This window comes from Siniperca chuatsi, linkage group LG3, assembly GCF_020085105.1.
Source record: "Siniperca chuatsi isolate FFG_IHB_CAS linkage group LG3, ASM2008510v1, whole genome shotgun sequence".
NCBI lineage: Eukaryota > Metazoa > Chordata > Actinopteri > Centrarchiformes > Sinipercidae > Siniperca > Siniperca chuatsi.
In genome coordinates, this window is record NC_058044.1 from 415,001 (window position 1) to 435,771 (window position 20,771).

The 20,771-nt window shown below is 42.4% G+C and overlaps 1 protein-coding gene and 1 long non-coding RNA gene across 6 annotated transcripts in view; one reads left to right on the plus strand and one right to left on the minus strand.

The window, feature by feature from the left end:
- capn8 (calpain 8) overlaps positions 1–18,095 on the minus strand; it is a 31,840-nt gene extending 13,745 nt beyond the window's left edge. For 2 of the 5 annotated variants that reach the window (XM_044188860.1, XM_044188857.1), the window contains exons 1-16: positions 16,556–18,093; positions 15,683–16,451; positions 12,993–13,062; positions 12,787–12,905; positions 10,464–10,597; positions 8,267–8,435; positions 7,836–7,919; positions 5,703–5,788; positions 5,029–5,103; positions 4,450–4,610; positions 2,382–2,551; positions 2,094–2,105; positions 905–1,116; positions 753–789; positions 434–499; positions 268–325 (exon numbers count right to left, since the gene is read on the minus strand). In XM_044188860.1, coding sequence (XP_044044795.1) covers positions 268–325; positions 434–499; positions 753–789; positions 905–1,116; positions 2,094–2,105; positions 2,382–2,551; positions 4,450–4,610; positions 5,029–5,103; positions 5,703–5,788; positions 7,836–7,919; positions 8,267–8,435; positions 10,464–10,597; positions 12,787–12,905; positions 12,993–13,062; positions 15,683–15,922 — 1,693 coding nt within the window. In that variant the 5' untranslated portion in view covers positions 15,923–16,451; positions 16,556–18,093. Of the gene's footprint in view, positions 1–267; positions 326–433; positions 500–752; positions 790–904; positions 1,117–2,093; positions 2,106–2,381; positions 2,552–4,449; positions 4,611–5,028; positions 5,104–5,702; positions 5,789–7,835; positions 7,920–8,266; positions 8,436–10,463; positions 10,598–12,786; positions 12,906–12,992; positions 13,063–15,682; positions 16,452–16,555 lie in introns of all 5 variants that reach the window. The other 3 variants (XM_044188858.1, XM_044188859.1, XM_044188861.1) reach the window with 3 other exon arrangements.
- LOC122872849 lies at positions 13,000–15,675 on the plus strand. The gene is made up of 3 exons (XR_006377318.1): positions 13,000–13,082; positions 13,180–13,917; positions 15,066–15,675. It is a non-coding gene; the product is annotated as an uncharacterized LOC122872849 (long non-coding RNA).
- Positions 18,096–20,771: the final 2,676 nt, after the last annotated feature.

Genomic DNA, 20,771 nt, shown 5'->3' on the forward strand with positions numbered 1-20,771 from the left:
GCAGCGCAGTTAACACGCATTCATTTACATGAAACTTTGCATGACCAGAAGCTGATCGCTGAGCTGCTGACGAAGAGCCATCAGTGTGAGCCGAGAGGATCCTGGTCTACACGCAACCGGATCACAGTCGGCCCAAAGTGTTTTACATAAACATGATTATTCATGAATGCTCTTTAGTTAAATACACTTTGTGTAACGGTAAAATACTCTGAAGGAGTTGTTTATCTGTTCATGAATCTGTGGTTATGTGATGTTGGACCGTCTCACTCTGAGCTGTCACTTTGTCCAGAATCTGTTGCAGCTCAAAGGGGGAAATTTCCGAGTCCTGTTAAGACCGAGAAAAAAAAAAGCGTGAGACGTTTTGTTTACCATCAGGCGGACGGGAAGTGAAGTTGTCAATTTAAGAAGAAACTTTGGTAAAACGTTTTCTTACATTTCCAGCCATCTGGACAAAGAGATGTTTGAAGTGAGGATCCACGTCGTGCCGTCCAACATCAGGCTGGAAGGAAACACGAATGCATGAGCGCAGAAAAGTGCTGCACAGCATTAAACGACGCTCTGCGTCTCAATACAACACTACAGACAAGACAGCTAACTGATGGACATGAAGACATTAAGTTATTATCTTGTTCGCACGAGATGGATCAAATATCTTACAAGATAAACAACTCTTATCTCCGTAGATATGTCACTTTTGTTTAATCAAAGAAAGGAACTAAAGCTCGATATCTCACGAATCAGGCGTCACCGACCTCCTGGACGTCAGCGCTCACGTCCTCCTCCATCGGCCTGAAACAAAGAGAGAAAAGATAGTTGAGAGAGAGAGGAGCGACGCTTCTTCTGTCACGAGTCTGACCGGCACGTCACGGCGATTTCACCGAGTGCTTGTGTCTGTGTGCTTGACCTGGTGTGGGCCTGTTTTTCGGTGAACACCCTCAGGATGAAGCTTCCTTTGCGGTGCGGTTCGAAGGTGGAGGGGATGATGGCGTACTCTCCGGGCGGCAGTTTGAATCGGTCGCACACCTCTCGCAGGTTGATGAAGTTGTGACTGCGAGCCACAGCCGCTCTCCTCAGCAGGACGTCCGGGCCCAGGTGGACGTTACTGCGACCTTTATACTGACCACAGAAGAAGAAGAAGGAATGGGGAATCAACTGGGGGCTGGGCTGGTTTGAAATCTCCTTCCTGTATGAAACATCTGAGATCTTCATCGTTTTTACTGCAACAAATGACCAAATGCATCTTTTTTAGTGACGTCCATATGTTTTGTCTTCTGGATTGACTTCCTGTCGACGTGTTGCATCGCCACACAATAACAACATAAAGCCCACAGACGGCTAAACATTAGTGGTGGAAGAAGCATTCAGATCATTTACTTGAGTAAAACGAGCAACACTGTAAAAATACTGCATTTCAAATCAAGGTCAATTCTAAATTTTACTTCAGTAAAAGTACAGAAGAATCAAAATGTACTTAAAGTATCAAAAGTGAAAGTATTCATTAGGCAGAATGTCATTGTTATATTATTATAGTATCAAATCGTTATTGCGTTCATGCATTAACGCGTAAGAAGTACTTTAATGTTGAGGATGAGCTAGTTTGAACTGTTTTATATACTCGATGATACTGTGTTATATCTTATAAAGCCACCATTTGTTTTGTATTTAAAACGTTAATCTGGAAAGTAACTAGTAACTATAGCTGTGAAAAACATGCAGTGGAGTAAAAAGTACAATATTTCCAATAACAATATATATCAAGTGTAGTGAGGCAGAAGTGTAAAGCAGCATAAAATGGAAATACTCAAGTGAAGCACAAATACTTTAAGATTGTACTTAAGTACAATACTTGAGTAAATGTACTTTGCTTTCTGCTAAACACTGACGGTGATGGATCATCGCTCTGCTTCAGTCTCTGCAGCAAGTTTCCATCGAAAAGAAGTGAAATCAGCAGCTGCCTGAATAAGAAGATGTAAAAACTGATGGAAGAAAAAAGTTCAATAAGCAGAAACTATTTGTACCAGTGAGCTTCGACAGGAGAAGACCATGTGACGGCCCTTTAACTTTGTTTCATCGTGCTTTCAAACTGAACTCACCTCATCAGGAACCTGCAAGAAAAACACGAAAACAGACAAATATCAAAAATACAGAATGCGTCTTCAACACTTTTTGTTTTAATAACAACATGTGACTGAGTAACCACTGGAGTCTTCTTCTACTCGCTGAATCTGACTGTTCGTGGATAAAGATCAATAATTTAATAAACAATAATCAAATAAACAAATCGTACTAGATTATTGTCATTATTGATTACTGTGCCGAATGGTTTGCTCTATAATCTGTCCTGTTTCCTGTGGCGTCATCACGCCGGTGTGTGTTTGTACCTCGTAGATGGAGAATCCGATGGTGTTGAGGTCCCGTCCGAAGCGTCTCTCCCTGCGAGCGTCTTTCTGCATCAGACCGATCAGGACGGTGCAGCCGTCCTCCCCGTCGTGAGGGTCGTCGTCCACGTCCTCCAGCCGGATGAAGAACTGAGGGTTGGAGCAGAACGTGGCTGCAGAGAGAACACAGGAGGTCAGTTTATTCACTGCGTTTTACAGTTTCTCTTTCACAAAGTCAATATTAGAAATGATGATTGGATAATACAAACTACAAGCAACTACAGTTGCTCGACAACTGCTGCTACAGTAGATGTTATTGGCTCTGTTACTAATACTGACATTATTTTTATTATAGCTGTCATTCCTATTATTACTCATTAATATTAACACTACAATTACTATTCTACTACTAAAAAAAGAAATTTCTAGGTGGTCTTTGCATTGTGCCTCCTCCTCCCCCAAAACCTCCCCTCCTCTCTCTGATGGCCGCCCCCCCTGAGTCTGGTACTGTCGAGGTTTCTGCCTCTTACAGGTTTTTCCTTGCCGCTGTGGCCAAGTGCTCATGGTGGGATGTGTTGGGTCTCTGTAAATAATATTATAAAGAGTTCGGTCTGGACCTGCTCTGTAGGAAAAGTGCAACGAGATAACTTCTGTTATGAACTGGCGCTATATAAATAAAACTGAATTGAATTGAACAAAAGACAGCTGCTGAAAAGTTACACTTTCAAAGACGTTTATATGGCTGTTAAAATGAAAGTGCTGAAAGAATTTGAGATTTCAGTGCAAGCGTAAGCACTGAAGGAAGTTGCAGTGTCAATTTAAGTCGAAGTGTCAGTTGAAATTAAAGTGCTGAAAGGATTTGAAGACTTGGTCAAAGTTTAAGCACTGAAAATAGTGGAAGTGTCAGTTGAAGTGGAAGTCCTGAGATAAATTAGTGCCACTTCAAGTGTCTAAACTGAAAGCAGGTATCAGTTAAAGTGGCAGCTGAAGTATAAGCACTGAAAGTAGTAGTAAAGTTGTTAGTTAGAAAAATTGAAGAAGTTTTTAAAAAATGGAAAAACTAGATTTATTGTTTGCCTCAAGTTGCAGTTTCCATCCACGTCTGTCCAGACTCTCATAAGATATGAAGTGAAGACTTGGAAGGAATCGAATAAAAGGTATAAAGTGTATTTTTTGGCTAAATGGAAGTTATCACTACATTGATGATACATATGTCTGATTCCAATGAATCTACATTGTTGAACTGCGTGATGAAGGACTATCACAGATGTGTTGGCTGAACAGGGACACGTGTTCTTTTAGAGTAAAGATACACAACATGTCTCCTGGCATTTCTGATGTGAAGCCTGATGAGCTGTAGGTGAAACTCGCTCACAGGATCACGGTTAGCTAGGCGCACTCCAATACGTTGTTTGTTTAATAAGAAGCATCTTACAGTCAGTATCGCTGGCTCTCAGTAAAGTTTCTGATGATTTCTAATCATCTAAATTCATCTCAAATCCACTGAGAGTTCAACAAGAAGCAGCAAAACAACTGAGACATGAAAACATGCAGCACGCCGACATTTATAAAAAGCTAAGCTAACGTAACTTTACCAGCTGTGGATGTAACATCAGCATTACTTTCAGTCGGCCATCTTTCATGCTGCTGTCAGAAGGAACGAGTCAGTTCAGGATTAATGTCGACAGCCAAACATCTAAATCTTCCTCCAGATGTTCACTAAAGAAATATCAGGATGTTATCCCACGTTTAGCTTCTCCTCTCAAGATAAACTCAGACAGTGAACAGTGTTTTACTGAATCTGCAGTGGAGAGAACAGCTAGCTGTGCTAATGCTAATGCTAGGTGAGCAGGAACGGTAATGGTAACTGTACACAACAAAGATGGTGAAGCCTCAACATTCTTCAAAATGCAGGATGGAAATGAGACCAAAGTTTCACTGAGGAAAACTGGACTAAATGTTTGTAGTTTTTGTGACTAAGTGAGTGAAACTAATCTACATTTTCGTCAGAAGCGTAAAGCTACGTCAGACCCAGGAGCCAACCGGAGCCTGGCTAAAGACTGAGCTGTACCCGGGTAGTTCCTGCAGCCTCCGGCGGTGGAGCCGACCCTCCACACGCCTTCGAACTCTCTGTAGTTCCAGCGGCCGACCTCGCCGCTGCTCAGCGTGTCGGGTGTCAGGTTACAGATGTCGAGGCGGGAAAACTGCCGCAGGAAATCGGTGTAGGACATCCTGCAGCCGGCAGAGAGAGGAGAAGAAGAAGAAAGTTTCAACAGGTTTATAGCAACAAAACTGAAAAAGACTCAAAACAGAGCCGACTGACCTCAGATCTGATCACTGAGCTACTGTTTGTTCAGGGCCTTTATATGGAGTACACATCCTTTACTTAAGTTAAAGTAACAACACTATGCATTTACTATGTAAAAATACCTTTCACAAGTAAAGGTCCTGCAATTAAAATCCTACACAAAGTACAGAAGTATTCTCAGCTTCGTGTAGTGAAAGTATCAGCAGTTTAAGTTCTGGTTGTGCAGTAACGTCTCCTGTAAAAGATAACTACTTTATATACAGTTAGTTGAACTAAAACAATATAAACGGATAAATACAAACAGATGATTGCGTGTTTATTTCATGATGCATCTAAACCCACCAGAACTCTCCGTCATCAGCGGCCTGATCCAGCTTCTTCTTCTCCTCCGGCTGAACGCCGTCCCACTCCTTCGACCTGACAAACAGAAACATCAGAGGCTCCCTGAACGCCTCCTGGTCTCACTGCTTTCAGTCACATGGGTGAAACTGAACTGTCGGAGGTCTTTGGAGGTTCAGGGTCAATTATGTAAGTTCTTCAACCCAACAGACAGATTTAATAAACCCGATCCATTAATGTATGAAATCTGTTTTGGTTTTAAGATGTTAGGAACCTCTGTGGGTCAGTCAGGTGGTTTAATGTCGATTCAAACGTTTCAAACATTTCATAAAAGGGTCAGGTCGGTCGAATGGTTTCAAAAACCATTAGAATAACAGCAGAAAGTTTCAATGAGGAGATATTAATAACTGGAACAGTAACTTCTGTTAAACAGTTTTTCTGAATGAAAACTATTATCCAGAGTACCGGGAACACGGTTTCTGGAAAGACCTGCTGTTCAGTTTTCAGCTTGATAATTTCCCTTCAGCGCTCTGTTTCAAAACACGCAGAAATAAAATCTACAGTCTCCGTTAGCGGTAAAATGAAGAAATGGGTTATTTTGTCATTATTAAAATCTTACGGTTCAGTCAATTTATGGACAGACAGATGTACAGATCAGCATGAGGACCTGGACTCACTCATCGCTCCAGGCTCCGGTCCACTCCACCTGACCCCAGGGGTTCCTGATCCTCAGCAGCTCCACCGGAGAACCGAAGTGCTGAACCTGCAGGATGAAACCTCTGTAAACATCCAGTTTGATATTTGATCATTCACAGAGGGAGCGAGTCCACCCGAACCCCCTGCTGGTCCAGACCTCACAGATACAGAGGAGGAAGATTTAGACCAGCAGTCGCCTCCAAGCTGTTCTCAGACCAGTGAACTGGATGTGACTTCAGAGGCTGAATCCAGATGTTCAGACCTCCTGCACTCGCAGACCAGCTGCAGACACTATTCTGTTTTTTCTCACCATGCTAATGTTAACATGCTAATATTAACATGCTCATGTTCACATGCTCATGTTAACATGCTAATGTTCACATGCTAACGTTAACATGCTAATGTTCACATGCTAATATTAACATGCTCATGTTAACATGCTCATGTTCACATGCTAATATTAACATGCTCATGTTAACATGCTCATGTTCACATGCTAATGTTCACATGCTAACGTTAACATGCTAATGTTCACATGCTCATGTTCACATGCTAATATTAACATGCTAATGTTCACATGCTCATGTTAACATGCTCATGTTCACATGCTAATGTTCACATGCTAACGTTAACATGCTAATGTTCACATGCTCATGTTCACATGCTAATATTAACATGCTAATGTTCACATGCTCATGTTCACATGCTCATGTTCACATGCTAATATTAACATGCTCATGTTAACATGCTCATGTTCACATGCTCATGTTAACATGCTCATGTTCACATGCTAATATTAACATGCTCATGTTAACATGCTCATGTTCACATGCTCATGTTAACATGCTCATGTTCACATGCTAATATTAACATGCTCATGTTCACATGCTCATGTTCACATGCTCATGTTAACATGCTCATGTTCACATGCTCATGTTCACATGCTAATATTAACATGCTCATGTTCACATGCTCATGTTCACATGCTAATATTAGCATGCTCATGTTCACATGCTCATGTTCACATGCTAATATTAGCATGCTCATGTTCACATGCTAATATTAGCATGCTCATGTTCACATGCTAATATTAACATGCTCATGTTCACATGCTAATATTAACATGCTAATGTTCACATGCTCATGTTCACATGCTCATGTTAATATGCTAATGTCAATATGCTAATGTTCACATGCTAATATTAACATGCTCATGTTAATATGCTAATGTTAATATGCTAATGTTCACATGCTAATGTTCACATGCTAATGTTCATGCTCATGCAGATAAAGTTCTGCTCAGTAACACCTGAACATTTCATTCTTTGTGTCTTTCCTGGATTTTATACTTTTGCATCAGAAGGAAGTGACACACCTCATACCTGGGGGCTCTAGGCTTTTCTGATTGGCTCACAGACCTGCAGCTGGACCCTGTTGAGACTTGTGGACTCCTCAGAAACTTTCCAGAGGAGAGAGAGTCTGCTCCAGGTACAGCAACATGGATCTATTTTTTGATTTTTTATGTTCATGTTTATTTATATAGCGAGGCTCAATGTTTTACACAAATTTCAAAAATAATTGCGTTCTGAACTGTAAATAAAAATCCTCTGAGATGGATTAGAAGGTGAGGATCCTGGCATTGGTTGTATCCATGGCAACGATTGATGCCTGACGCCCCGTCTCACAGGGTCTTATATTAACCCCTCGCAGACCTGCCCTGATGACAGCGAACACTTCAGACATGTTACAGTCAGTAGGCGATTTGGGGGGGCTTGTTAGCACAACAACCAAGATGCAACCTGTTAACCTGCCACCGCCCCCCTGTTAGAAAGGAACAAACCGTCTACTGGTTCCAGTCCTGTGACTGAAGTCCACCACTGCTCAGTCCTCAAGTCCAGAGGGGGACGTTTGGATTCAGCTGGAGAAGGACTAAACTGGTCGAACCTGCTGGTCCTCCGAACAGGAGACCGACCGTCTCAGAGGGACCGAGACTTGTGGTGTGTTCAGGTGCTCCTGTAAATTTCACCAGCCTGAACACACTGAAAACATCTTGCTGCTCATGTAAACAAGACAAACTGGACTCGAGCGTCCGGTCATTTCCCAGAATGCCTCACCTGCTGTGCTGCAGTGATGGAGTAGGCGTGGCCTTTAACCAGCTTCTGACCGGTGATCGCCTCCGTCTCATGCGAGCTGGAAATCTGAAAAACAGAAATATATCCTATAAATACTGCAGGAGGTTTACACGTCTGTGATGTAAATATAAACAGTGTGATCGGTGTGCTGCTCTATCAGCTGACCACACTGAAACTACTCACACGTCACACTGATCACCAAATTATTGATCATGGAGCCTGACAAACATTAGCAGTAGTAAATATACAGCCATGAACACACAGTTAGAGCGCCAGCTGTCTGATCTTAAAGCGGACATTTAATCCTGCAGTTTCAGTGCAAAACCATCCACCACCGCCTGGAGATCCAGAGCTCTGACCGGATCGGTCCAGAGTTTTTAAATACATCTGTGTTGGAGTTTCTGAATCTTTACGTCGATGGAGCAGCCGAGCAGCGAGCCGAGCTTCAGAGCCTTCTTCATGATGTTAAACAGGAAGGGCGGAGCCTCCTTCAGGTCGTAGCTCTCCGAGATTCCTCCGGTGAAATCCTCAAAACCCTCGATACTCGAACCTCCGGTCAGAGCCTCGTACGAGCTGTTCACCCTGCAGGAGGAGAACATTACAATACATTTTAACTCATAACTCTAACTTAAAATCATTTTGCACACCTTACTGCAATTTGCACACTTGTGTGCATGCACATTCTTAAAAGGTTTTACTTTTTTGCTTTCGTGTTAGTACTTGTGTTTGACATTTGTTTTTGCACTTGTCTGGACTGTGTGGTTCGCTCGTGTGCTGCTGCTGTGACGTGCGAATAAATCCCTGAGGGATAAATGAAGTATCTATTAATGTTAAAATGAACTAATGAGCTAATGGACTAAATTAGTTAATGAATTAAATTATCTTAAGATCTTGAGCTAACAAGCTAATGGCCTAAATGAGCTAATGTATTGAATCAGCTAATGAACTAAATGAGGTTCTCATGATGCTCCTGGTTAAAACGTTAGCTAACAGTTAGCTCAGCTGTCTGTTGTCAAGTTAAGATGATGTAAAAGAGTCTCAGTTAACAGGACGGTTAACGCTTTATCTCTTCAGAGTGAGCACTGAAAGGAGCTGAAGTGTCAGTTGGAATGTGTGTAATAAAAGAAGTTAGTGTTAGTTTAAGTGTAAACGAGACGTTTGTCAGATGAAGAGTAAGCAGTGTGGGTAATTGAAGTGTAGCTGAAGTATAAGCACTGAATGGAGTGTTAGCTGTTGTATATGTAATTAAAGAAGTTGAAGTGAAAGTTAAAAGGTAGTTGAAGGAGAAGCACTCAAAGAAGTTGAAGTGGCAGTAAAAGTGTGTCTATCAAAATAAAAAGATTACTAACCATAAAATGAAACTTAAATTTAAAAAGTAACGTGACAAACGCAAAACTGAGATTTCAACAACATAAGATTTCTTCAAAATAAAAGCTCGGTACTAAAGAGACACTGAGCGACCATCTTAATAAAATCCGTCTACGTCCTACAGACTGTGGGATGTAAAATGAGGGAACATCAAATTAAAGTGATGCTCACTGTGCAGTGTTTGACGTGAGGCAGGATAAATCAGAGTAACAGGTGTGCCAGTTTTACCTGTTCTGTATAAAGAGCTGAGTCAGCAGCTCTGTTTGTTTTCCAGGCTGAGTGTTTACGGAGTAAACCTTCCTCCACCCAACTGCTAATCACCAACACACACACACACCAACACTCACTCAACACGCCTCTAATTACTGGCTTCCTGCTGTGAGTGTTTAGAGGCTGAGGTGGATAATGTTTCATTTGGAGCTTCAGTCACAACAAACCACTCTGTCCTTAAATACTTCAGCTTTAATTTGAAATTTCTGATGTGTATTTAGAAGATCATGATAACATACAGTCACCTGCAAACCAAACTACAGTCAGAAAAACATTAACTTTAGTCCCTCCAACTCTTTGAGTCCAGAGCACTTAAAGGAGCTGAAGTGTCAGCTTAAGGGTAATCACAAAAAAGGAGTTGAAATGGGAGTTGAAGGGTAAGTGCAGAAAGGAATGGAAGAGTCAGTTAGTGTAAACAAGAAGTGTAACCGCTGAAAGAAAGTAAAGCGTTAGATGGAAGTATACAAACTAAAAGTAGTTAAAATTTCAGTTTACTGTCATCTGAAGCTTAAACATTACAATAAGTTGTAATGTCAATTGAAGTGTAAGTGCTGAAAGAGAGTAAAGCGTAAAACGGTTGTCAGTATCAGTTGAAGTGTAAACACTCAGGAGCTGCAGTGAAATCACTAAGAAGGTGTTGAAATGGGAGTTGAAGTGGAGTTTTCACAACAACACAGAGCGCAGCTGAGGCTGATGGGAGCGTCAGCAGCTCTGTAGGTCAGAAACCAAAGTGTCGGACACGTTAACATGTCGACCTGATGGTGGCGCTAGATGGAAAGTCAGAGAATCAGCAGAGTTATTACAGTTCATCCTGAGGGGAGCATGAACGATGAAGCACGATTCATCACAATCCGTCCAACAGTTGTTAAGATATTTCAATAAAAAACAACAATGGTGACACTCGATGGAAAGTCAGAGGGTCACCAGAGTCATTAGCATTCCTCCTCTGGAGAACATGAATGTGTTTCTTACTTGGCGTAGGCTTTTTCCAGCAGGGCGCTCCAGAACTCTCCTCCCTCTGCCGAGTGAACGAACAGCAGCTTCCCATCTCTGGTGGGCAGCCGGTCATCCACAACCACGTCCACCCACTCCCCATACTGCCACAGCTACAGGTACAAAAACACATGATGTCACTTCCTCTGGAGGCTCCACCCACTCCCCATACTGCCACAGCTACAGGTACAAAAACACATGATGTCACTTCCTCTGGAGGCTCCACCCACTCCCCATACTGCCACAGCTACAGGTACAAAAACACATGATGTCACTTCCTCTGGAGGCTCCACCCACTCCCCATACTGCCACAGCTACAGGTACAAAAACACATGATGTCACTTCCTCTGGAGGCTCCACCCACTCCCCATACTGCCACAGCTACAGGTACAAAAACACATGATGTCACTTCCTCTGGAGGCTCCACCCACTCCCCATACTGCCACAGCTACAGGTACAAAAACACATGATGTCACTTCCTCTGGAGGCTCCACCCACTCCCCATACTGCCTGCCTGTGTCCTAAATTTCGATGGTGCGTACAGGTGATCCTTGTCAACTCGTAAAGTGATAAACTGATGATGCAAGCAGGTGCTGTTTCTCAGGTACGTGTGTTCAGGTGTTGGTGTCTCCCAGGTAAATTTATCACATGAAGCGGACCAATGAAAAAGCCCCTGCATGATGTAAATAATGAGTCCAGACATAAAGTCCACAGCAGCCTGAACATGTTGATGTGCTGAAAGAAGTTTTTGTCGATTGGAGTCTCAGTACAAGCGCTGAAATCAGGGGATGTGTCATTTGAAGTGTAAGAACTTAAAACAGTTCAATTGTCAGTTGGAGCAGCTGCAGTGTCAGTTTAAGTGAAATCATGAAAAAGGCGTTGAAGTGTAAGCACTGAATGGAAGTGAAGTCAGTTGAAGTGTTAACAGGAAGTGTAAGCACAGTAAGTGGGACACATTAACCATTAACCTGCTGCACTGAACCATAAAGTCAAGCCAAACTCAGTAAACTCAGAGACTATGAACTGGTCCCAGTACAACACTGGGATCTGTCTCTCTGAGTAAAACTCTGAGTCATCGATGAGCTCTTGAACACACCGTCAGCTCTGTCTCTGTGACGTTCGAGTGTCTCATTTGTGGAAAGGCAGATTCAGACCTGATCCTGATTCTCTGAATCCTTCAGAGGATCAGGATCACGAATAAAGACACAGCTGCAGCTCATGATGTCACTTCCTGTGGAGGTGGGGTAAATAGTTTCCATCATGTGTGGTTGTTGAGAACAATGGAGTCCTCAGAGAGCTGCTGATGTTTCCTACACAGATGTGACTCAAACTGCTCTGAGATCAGCTCACAGAAACATGGAAGATCATCACTGACAGGACGATCAATAGAGCCAAGCAACAAATTATATGATTAAAAAAATATAATAATAAATTAGGATAAGTATCTGATAATTGGACAAAGTCTAAGTCAAAATTTGATTTTTAATTTTTCAAATAAACTGAAGGATTAAGTGTTTTTTATGGGTTGAGAAAATCCCACTGCTTCTTCTGTAACCTAAAATATATTTTAAACCCTTTAAATTAATTATCTAAAAAAATTGAGTGAAAAAATAATATTTCCTGACATTAATCTTCTTCATCAGTGGATGAAGTTTGCTCAGTTACCACAGAGAGAAACTCCATCCACAGCTATCGTAGAAAAGGTTTCAGTCGTAGTCGTCTGGACGCTGTTTTCAGAATCAAGACGTTTCGGCTCCCATCCGGAAGTCATTCTCAATTGTGAAAATGGTCTGAGAACTCAGAAATTTAAGCTGCTCTGTGTTGCTTAAGCCCCGCCCTCAGGAAGGAGTCTACCTGAGTATCTGTTGATTAGCTAGTTTCACCTGAAACTGACCTAATAGTTTCCATGATGGCCCAGTAATCAGTAATCAGGCCTAATGTTTTCTGGCTGCACCTCCCTCAGGTGCAGAGTTCTCAGACCATTTTCACAGTTGAGAATGACTTCCGGATGGGAGCCGAAACGTCTTGATTCTGAAAACAGCGTCCAGACGACTACGACTGAAACCTTTTCTACGATGGACCACTCCTGGACGAATGAGGGACTACACCGTCTCCATCCACTGATGAAGACCACAACATATGGTTGAAAGCCCCACAAGAAATCTGGTGATTGGACCTTGAGTTAAGAATTGGTAATTAATAAAAATGAATAATCAGTATTATAAATGATTATTACTTTGTGCTTTATTTTCTTTATTTTTGTCTGTTTTTCAGTTATTAGTTTGAAGTGAACCTGAGTGACCTGGAAGTGGAAGATGCCGGCGTACTGCGAGCTGAAGCTCTGTTCAGGAGGAACCACTCTCTTCAGGATCTGAGGGTCCAGGGTCAGAGAGGCGATGGCAGCCAGCAGCCAGCAGTCACCTGACAGACACACACCAGGTCACATGATCACAGCTGTCAGAGGTCAGAGGTCACACAGCTGTGTGTGTGTGTGTGTGTGTGTCTCACCCAGCACTCCCTGGCAGATGTCTGTTCTCTTCGCTCCATCAACAATGAACTGAGGATCAGAACACAGCTCCTGATTGGACGAGACAGCAGGTGATTAATGATGGTCATCATCAGCATCATGATCAATAATAATAAAGTGTGTTGTGTCTCCAAAACATAAATTAAATACATTTTATACATTTTTCAGGAAGTCAGGAGAGTTACACTGAACAAATCAGCAGCGACATCATCATCAGTCGACTCTGAGGCTGTTAGCCAGTGAACAGTTAGCATGTGGTTAGCATGTTGTTAGCATGTTGCTCACAAAGACAGTTTTCTGGTTAAAAGATGAAGCACCAAGATTTGTCCTGATGGAGGAAATAAGTGACGTGGAAGATTTGAAGATGAATACTTCACTTTTCACTTGTCTGTAGTTTCCAGTGTGAGGAACCTCAGAGGAATATTTAAATATACAGTATATACGTAATACATACATACTTTGTGATACATAATATATTCATTACTGTTTAAACAGAGAGGCTGCAGAAATAACTCAAGACAAATAACTGAGGCCCAGAAGAGTTACTGAAGCCATGTTGCTCTGTATTTACTTACTGTAACTTACTGTTTCATTAGAGTGTCTGAACTCTGAACATACAGTTCTGCTCTTTATAGTGATGAAGACCACAAAGTGAGTCAAACTCTCATTTTATTAACAGGAGGTGGTTTTAATTTATCTTCAATATCCTTAAACTGGCAAAAGACTGTTGAATCTGGCAACCTGCGCTACAGCTGGAGACGCCTCCTAACTCCTCCTAAAACCCCAGATTAAACAAACCAGATATAACGTGTTAATCAGTGAACTTAAAGGTGCTGGCAGGTGGAGTTTGTAACCTCTGGACAGAGCCAGGCTAACTGTTTCCCTGTCTCCAGTCTTTATGCTAAGGTAAGCTAACCAAGTCTTGACTCTGTACTGAACACACAGACATGAAGACAAAATGTTAAACTATTCCTTTAAGTACAAAAGTAAACATGTTTGCAGATGACAGTTTCCTGTGTCCATAGAAGCAGGAAACAACACGTGTTTAACAAATTAACTCTGTCAAGCACTTCTGTACTTCCTTATTCGACATTATGAAGACATGTATTTCAGCTCAGGACTAGTTAATAAATGCTAAATATTAACTATTAATAGTTAATAAATGCTAATTATTAACTAAATGTTAGTTAATAATGTTTTAGATTAAAATCTGCAGCAGGCTCTAAAGGTGCATTCAGGTAAAGGTATTTTTAGAGGTATTTTAAATACAAACAAAGGAAAGATGCGAGTGTGCATGAAAGACATGAAAGGACTTATAGGACAGAAAACGGAGGCTCCAAAGCCATTTGAAAATCTATTGATCTCATTCCTGCTCTGCTGCAGTCGGCCGCAGCAGCAGCTTTAGCCTCGTGCTAGCTAAACGTGTTTACTGAGTGGAGTTTTATCATCACTTAACTCAAACAGGCTGCAGCTCACAGACGAGTTCTTACATGAGTTTAGTTGTTACTAAATACAATGGGACAATAAAGACTGGCTATCTAAAACTGTGATTTTTGGAAGTCATGCTAGCTCCTGATGCTGCAGTGACTTCCTGTTTACATAGCTGATTGCTCCTGATTGGACAGCGCTGCAGATGTTTGCTAGCAACAGATTTACACATTACTAAAGTCTTTACTAGCTGAGACCTTTCTTCAGTTTTAATGGTGCAACCTGCTTTAGTAAATCTTTGAAACTAGTCAGTCGTTACTGCGAACTCAGGAAGGACTTTATGTTCAGAACCCTTTCGATTTGAATGACTCGATGAGCTTTCCTCTAGCGCCACCTTCAGGACAAGCTTTATTCTTAGTTAAAAAAAATAATAAAAAGTAAACTTTACTTGTTGTGTGTTATACTCAGGTTACCTCCAGTTCTGATGACCTGCTTTAGTTAATAATCACTATATTAACTGCTCCAAGTTCAAGGTCATTACTGCAAGAAACAGCCTAAAATGTTTTATATTACTAATATTTTAATATTATTCATCTTTCTTTCTGAATTATATTGTTTCTTTGCAGCCTGGTAGCAAATGTTCTGAGGCCTGTACTGGTCCACGGCCCAGGGGTTGGGAACTTCCCCAGCAACCTGACAGAAACCTGAACCAGAGGAGGTTACCATGGTGACCACACACACACAAAACACTGTTAGCTGGTCAAACAAACTGCTCCTGTCACATCTTTATTGTGTTTCAGAGTGTTAAAACATATTAACTCTGGTTTTATTATTACAGAGGGGGTCGTATGCTGTACAGATTGTAAAGCTCCCTGAGGCAGATTAGTGAGTTGCGATACTGGGCTGTATAAATAAAGTTGACTTGACTGTGTGGGATGTTAAAAGTGTCTCAGGTAGTGTTGAACTCACAGAGAATTCTCTCCAGCTCTGTGAAGCTTTCAGCCTCTTTTAGCTCCTAGTTTTGGTTTTGCAGCACATTTCCTGTCTGGTTCAGTCTCGGTGTTTTCAGCTGCAGCAGTCAGAGATTCAGTTTACTCATTAAACTGAATCTCTGACTGTTGACCGAACAAAACAAGGACTCTGAGAAACTGAGATTTACATTCCTAAATTACTAGATGAGTCCAAACTGATCAACATGAATCAATCCTGAAAATAATCAAACACACTCAGTGTCTCAGCTCACCGTGGGTCGTTTCCACTCCACTCCGATGGTTTTGGAGGAGTAGCGTCCCAGCTGGTTGTATCCCAGAGAGTCAAAGCCTGCGGGGAAGGCCGGGTCGCAGAACAGTGCGCCGGCCTGCAGACACTCGCTCCGCAGCTGCTCAAAGTCCTGCTGGTTGAAGGGGACGGCGTTGGCCCGGCTGCCAGCGCCATCCTCCTCCCGGGCCTTCCTCCTGGCCAGTTCTGCTGCCGTGCTCGTCATCCTGAGAGTCTACCAAGAGTCTGCTGAGAGTCTACTGAAGGTCTGCCTAAAAGTTTGCCAGAGCTGCCGTAATCTAACCGAAATGTTTCGATAGTCTGCTGAGAGTCTGGCTGAGGTGTGAAGTGGGCTCTGTAAGTGTGTGCTGTAGGTGTGTGTGAGTGACTGTGTGCGTCTCAGGTATAAAGGTGGTCAGGTGTAAGGGGGCGGAGCCTTGGTCCAGGTGAGGGAGCAGTGTGATATCAGTTGATTCTGAATTATTCAGAAAGCAAACAGTCTGATAAACACAGTGAGGTGTTAACACGTACCACAAACACCTGGAACACACCTGAACACAGACTGAACTCAAACTTTCTCAGCTGGGTCACTGGGTGTCACATGATCTGCAGTTCAGACTTCTTCCATGTCCTGGAGGCTCCCACTCCATACCGCAACCACCTTACTTAGTGTTGCTTTCAGCCACTGAAGAAGGTTTACACCAGCACCTTAATCTCCTGCAGAGGTTCTGTCAGACCTGGACCCTGACAGCAAACTCAACAAGAACAAAGATAATTAGAGAAGCAATCCAGAAATCAGGTTAACACACAATTTCTATTTGGACGCCGCTAAATTACAACATACAAAAACTACACATACCTTGGCCTCAACGTCAGCTCCACAGGAAGCTTCAACACAGCTGTGAAAGATCTCAGATACAAAGCAAGAAGAGCTTTCTGTGCATTTAGAAGAAATATTCAATTTGACATTCCATTTGAACCTATAATCCTCAATGGCAGTGAGATCTGGGGACCCAAATTAAATCATGAATTTGACAAATGGGACAAAACAATAATAGAACATCCTGCAGGTGCAAGACGCCAAACAGCCTGTAGAGCAGAACTCGGCCAACACCCCCTCATACTGAAAATACAGAAAAGAGCAAATATATTTTACAATCACCTAAAAACCAGTGACCCCCAGACAAACCATCACACAGCGTGTGAACATATACATAAACAGAAGAAATGTGCTATGAAAATATATACAGCTGCTTATCATCATCATCATTATTATTATTATTATTATTATTATTATTATTATTATTAGTTTGTATATATTAGTCACCCTGGTTGGTAGGCCCATAATTTTATTATTTGATAATTTTGAATAATTACCTCCTCTTATTCTGATACTGATACTCACTGAGCTAAATACACAACGACCCAGACCCTCCACTGTCCAGGTACTGATACACACTAACACACACACACACACACACACACACACACACACACACACTAACACTAACATCAACACACACTTCCACAGTCTGTCACAAACACACAGATCAAGTGTTCATTGTTTTTTTGTTGTTTTATCAGTTTTTCTGCTATTTTCCTGATTTTATGAATTGTACTTTTTTTCTTTTTCTTTTAATCTCATTATTACTTGACCTGTTGGCAATATTCTCTTTGTTACATTCATGCCAATAAAGCACACTGAATTGAATTGATTTTAGAGAGACAGACAGGGTGACAGAGAGAGTCTGTCTGTCTGAGAGAGAGATTCCATAAGTAGCTGCACCAAAAGATGAGCTCCTGAATACATCTCAAACTTGGACCCCAAAAAGTGGGGCATTTTGCTAAATTACCTTCAAATAATTTTCAGAAAGGACTCCATAGAAGAGGTAACTGCATGAATTAACAATAATAGAAGAGGAAATATCATCTTCGGATATATTTTTTAAATTTACTGTTACCACCTTTCCAAAGGAGAAACTGCAGTGAAGAACAGAAGAATTACTTTATAAAGACAAGAAGAAAAGTTAAAGGATCCTTGTTGGTAACATTAATATATCTGGTAAACCGTGCATAGTTCAGTTTTTTCCCAGTGTTTGTAGGCTAGAAAAGCTAGCAAAGTAAATAGTTAGCCTAGCTCCCCTTGAAGTAAACAACTTGTCGCCATGGAAACCAATGAGAAGGCAGCACAGCTCTCAGAGCGGAGAGCAAAGAGATTCATTACCCTGCTAAATGTAATAGTAGAACAGCTAGGGAGAAATATAAGGAGAAGACACTCCGTGATAACCCAGAGGTCCTCTTCACTGACTACGCCCAACAAAAAGAAGGAAGAGCAGAGATATGTGGCAACACCCGCCTCTTGTATCCCTACCCACCCACTGCAGCAAAGATATGCAGCAGCACCTGCCCCTTATCCCCCTCACCACCCACTGCAGCAAAGATATGCAGCAGCACCTGCCCCTTATCCCCCTCACCACCCACTGCAGTGGAGCTATGCAGCAGCATCTCCCCCTTATCCCCTCACCACCCACTGCAGTGGAGCTATGCAGCAGCATCTCCCCCTTATCCCCTCACCACCCACTGCAGTGGAGCTATGCAGCAGCATCTCCCCTTATCCCCTCACCACCCACTGCAGTGGAGCCATGCAGCAGCATCCCCCTTATCCCCTCACCACCCACTGCAGTGGAGCTATGCAGCAGCATCTCCCCTTATCCCCTCACCACCCACTGCAGTGGAGCTATGCAGCAGCATCTCCCCCTTATCCCCTCACCACCCACTGCAGTGGAGCTATGCAGCAGCATCTCCCCCTTATCCCCTCACCACCCACTGCAGTGGAGCAATGCAGCAGCATCTCCCCTTATCCCCTCACCACCCACTGCAGTGGAGCTATGCAGCAGCACCTGCTCTTTGTCCCCCTCCCCACCCACTGCAGCAGAGCCACACTGCAGAAGCTGCACCTGGTCCCCCTCCCCACCCACTGCAGCGGAGATATGCTGAAGTTGTAGCCCAGCCTACTGCCACAGTCCCTCCCCCTGCTCCCTCTGAGCTGGGAGACATCAGGGAGATGCTGCACACCCTGTGCACCCGGCTTCTGTTCAGCTAAGACACATACTCAGAACACCTTCTCATTTGAGAAACCATACGATTAGTCAGTACAATGACAATATTGGTGAAAATAGTACATAATAGTACATGCCTCCATGTAATCCATGTAAAATTATTATTCAGTATTGTAAATGTATAGATAGTTGTAGGTGTTTTCATATTTGTCTCACTATACAGGTTCATTTTGATTGTTTTAATGCGTTCATTTTATATATGCTGTTGGAATATTCAGGGTCTCCACTCTTCAGCTCAAACGTTGAGGTTCAGAGGGGACTCTTTAGGGAGATTCAGATACTCCTCAGCTCTTGGGTCGAGTGTAGTAGACTGTGCAATGACATGGACCCCTCGACTATCAGTGCTTTCACTGTCAGACAGCAATCCCCCCTTTCAGACCACAACCAAATAACGGTGTTCTTCAAACTCTCAGGTCAAAGGAGTGACACGAACAGGGAACCCAGGAAGCTGTATAAATTAAACCCTACTTACAGATGGGCCCAAGACAGTGGAGACAAATTCATCACCTGATCTGATGACTGACATATCATATAACCAAAATCAATATGTCCCTACCAGAGATGGTGTAAAAAGGCCATTGATGATATCAATTTGATATTTCATAAGGCAGCTATTAAAGCTAACCTTATAAAACAAAAACTGAAGCCTATTAAAAAGCAAAACGCCAACAAATGGTTTGATCAAGAATGCAAGACCATCAGAAAAGACCTGAGAATAGCAAATGAAAAACTCCGTCCTCGATAGAGAGGTGAAGTCTCTGTTTTACGCTGATGACCTTGTTCTTCTGTCTCCTCCTGAACAAGGACGACAGCAACAGCTGGACACAGTAGGAAAGTGCTGTCAGAACTGGGCCCTGGCAGTAAATATGAAGAAAACTAATGTCATGATGTTTCAAAAACGCCCCAGATGTCAGGAGAACAAAAACCAGTTTACCAATAATAATCATGTCATTGAACACAGTGCGAGTTATACCGACCTGGGTTTAACCATAACAGCATCAGGGAGTTTCAACATGGCAGTGAATGCAAAAGAAAACGCTCGAAGAGCTCTAAATGCAATTAAAAGAATTTTATAATTTCCAAATTATAAAGAGAAGGAGATGGGGCAGATCTTGCTGCCCAACACACGCAGTTTTCACTTATTTGTATTTTTAACTGCAAGTCAATATTTTTCATTATTATTATTACTATATTATCTTATCTGTATATATTCTAATAGCACATTTTTTTGTGTTTATGTTTTTATTTCACACATGCTTTGGCAACATTAACATCCGTTTCCAATGAAGCCCAAGTGAATTGAATTGAGAGACAGACAGACAGACAGACAGACAGACAGACAGACAGACAGACACTATGTGGCCAAAAGTATGTGGTTGTTCTGTTGAACAACTGTTTTATACTTTTTTTAGACTTTTTAACATGTCAGAGCCTGCAACACGGCAACAAGGCAACAAGGCAACATGCAACAAGGCAACATGCAACACGGCAACATGCAACACGGCAACATGCAACAAGGCAACACGGCAACATGCAACACAGCAACAAGGCAACAAGGCAACATGCAACACGGCAACAAGGCAACATGCAACAAGGCAACATGCAACAAGGCAACAAGGCAACAAGGCAACATGCAACAAGGCAACACGGCAACAAGGCAACATGCAACAAGGCAACATGCAACAAGGCAACAAGGCAACAAGGCAACACGGCAACATGCAACACAGCAACAAGGCAACAAGGCAACACGGCAACATGCAACAAGGCAACACGGCAACATGCAACAAGGCAACACGGCAACATGCAACACGGCAACAAGGCAACATGCAACAAGGCAACATGCAACAAGGCAACAAGGCAACATGCAACACGGCAACATGCAACACGGCTGTGAATGGACTGTACCTGTGTGATGCCTGGTGAGCTGAGTTCCTGTATGATATCTCTATAATGTTC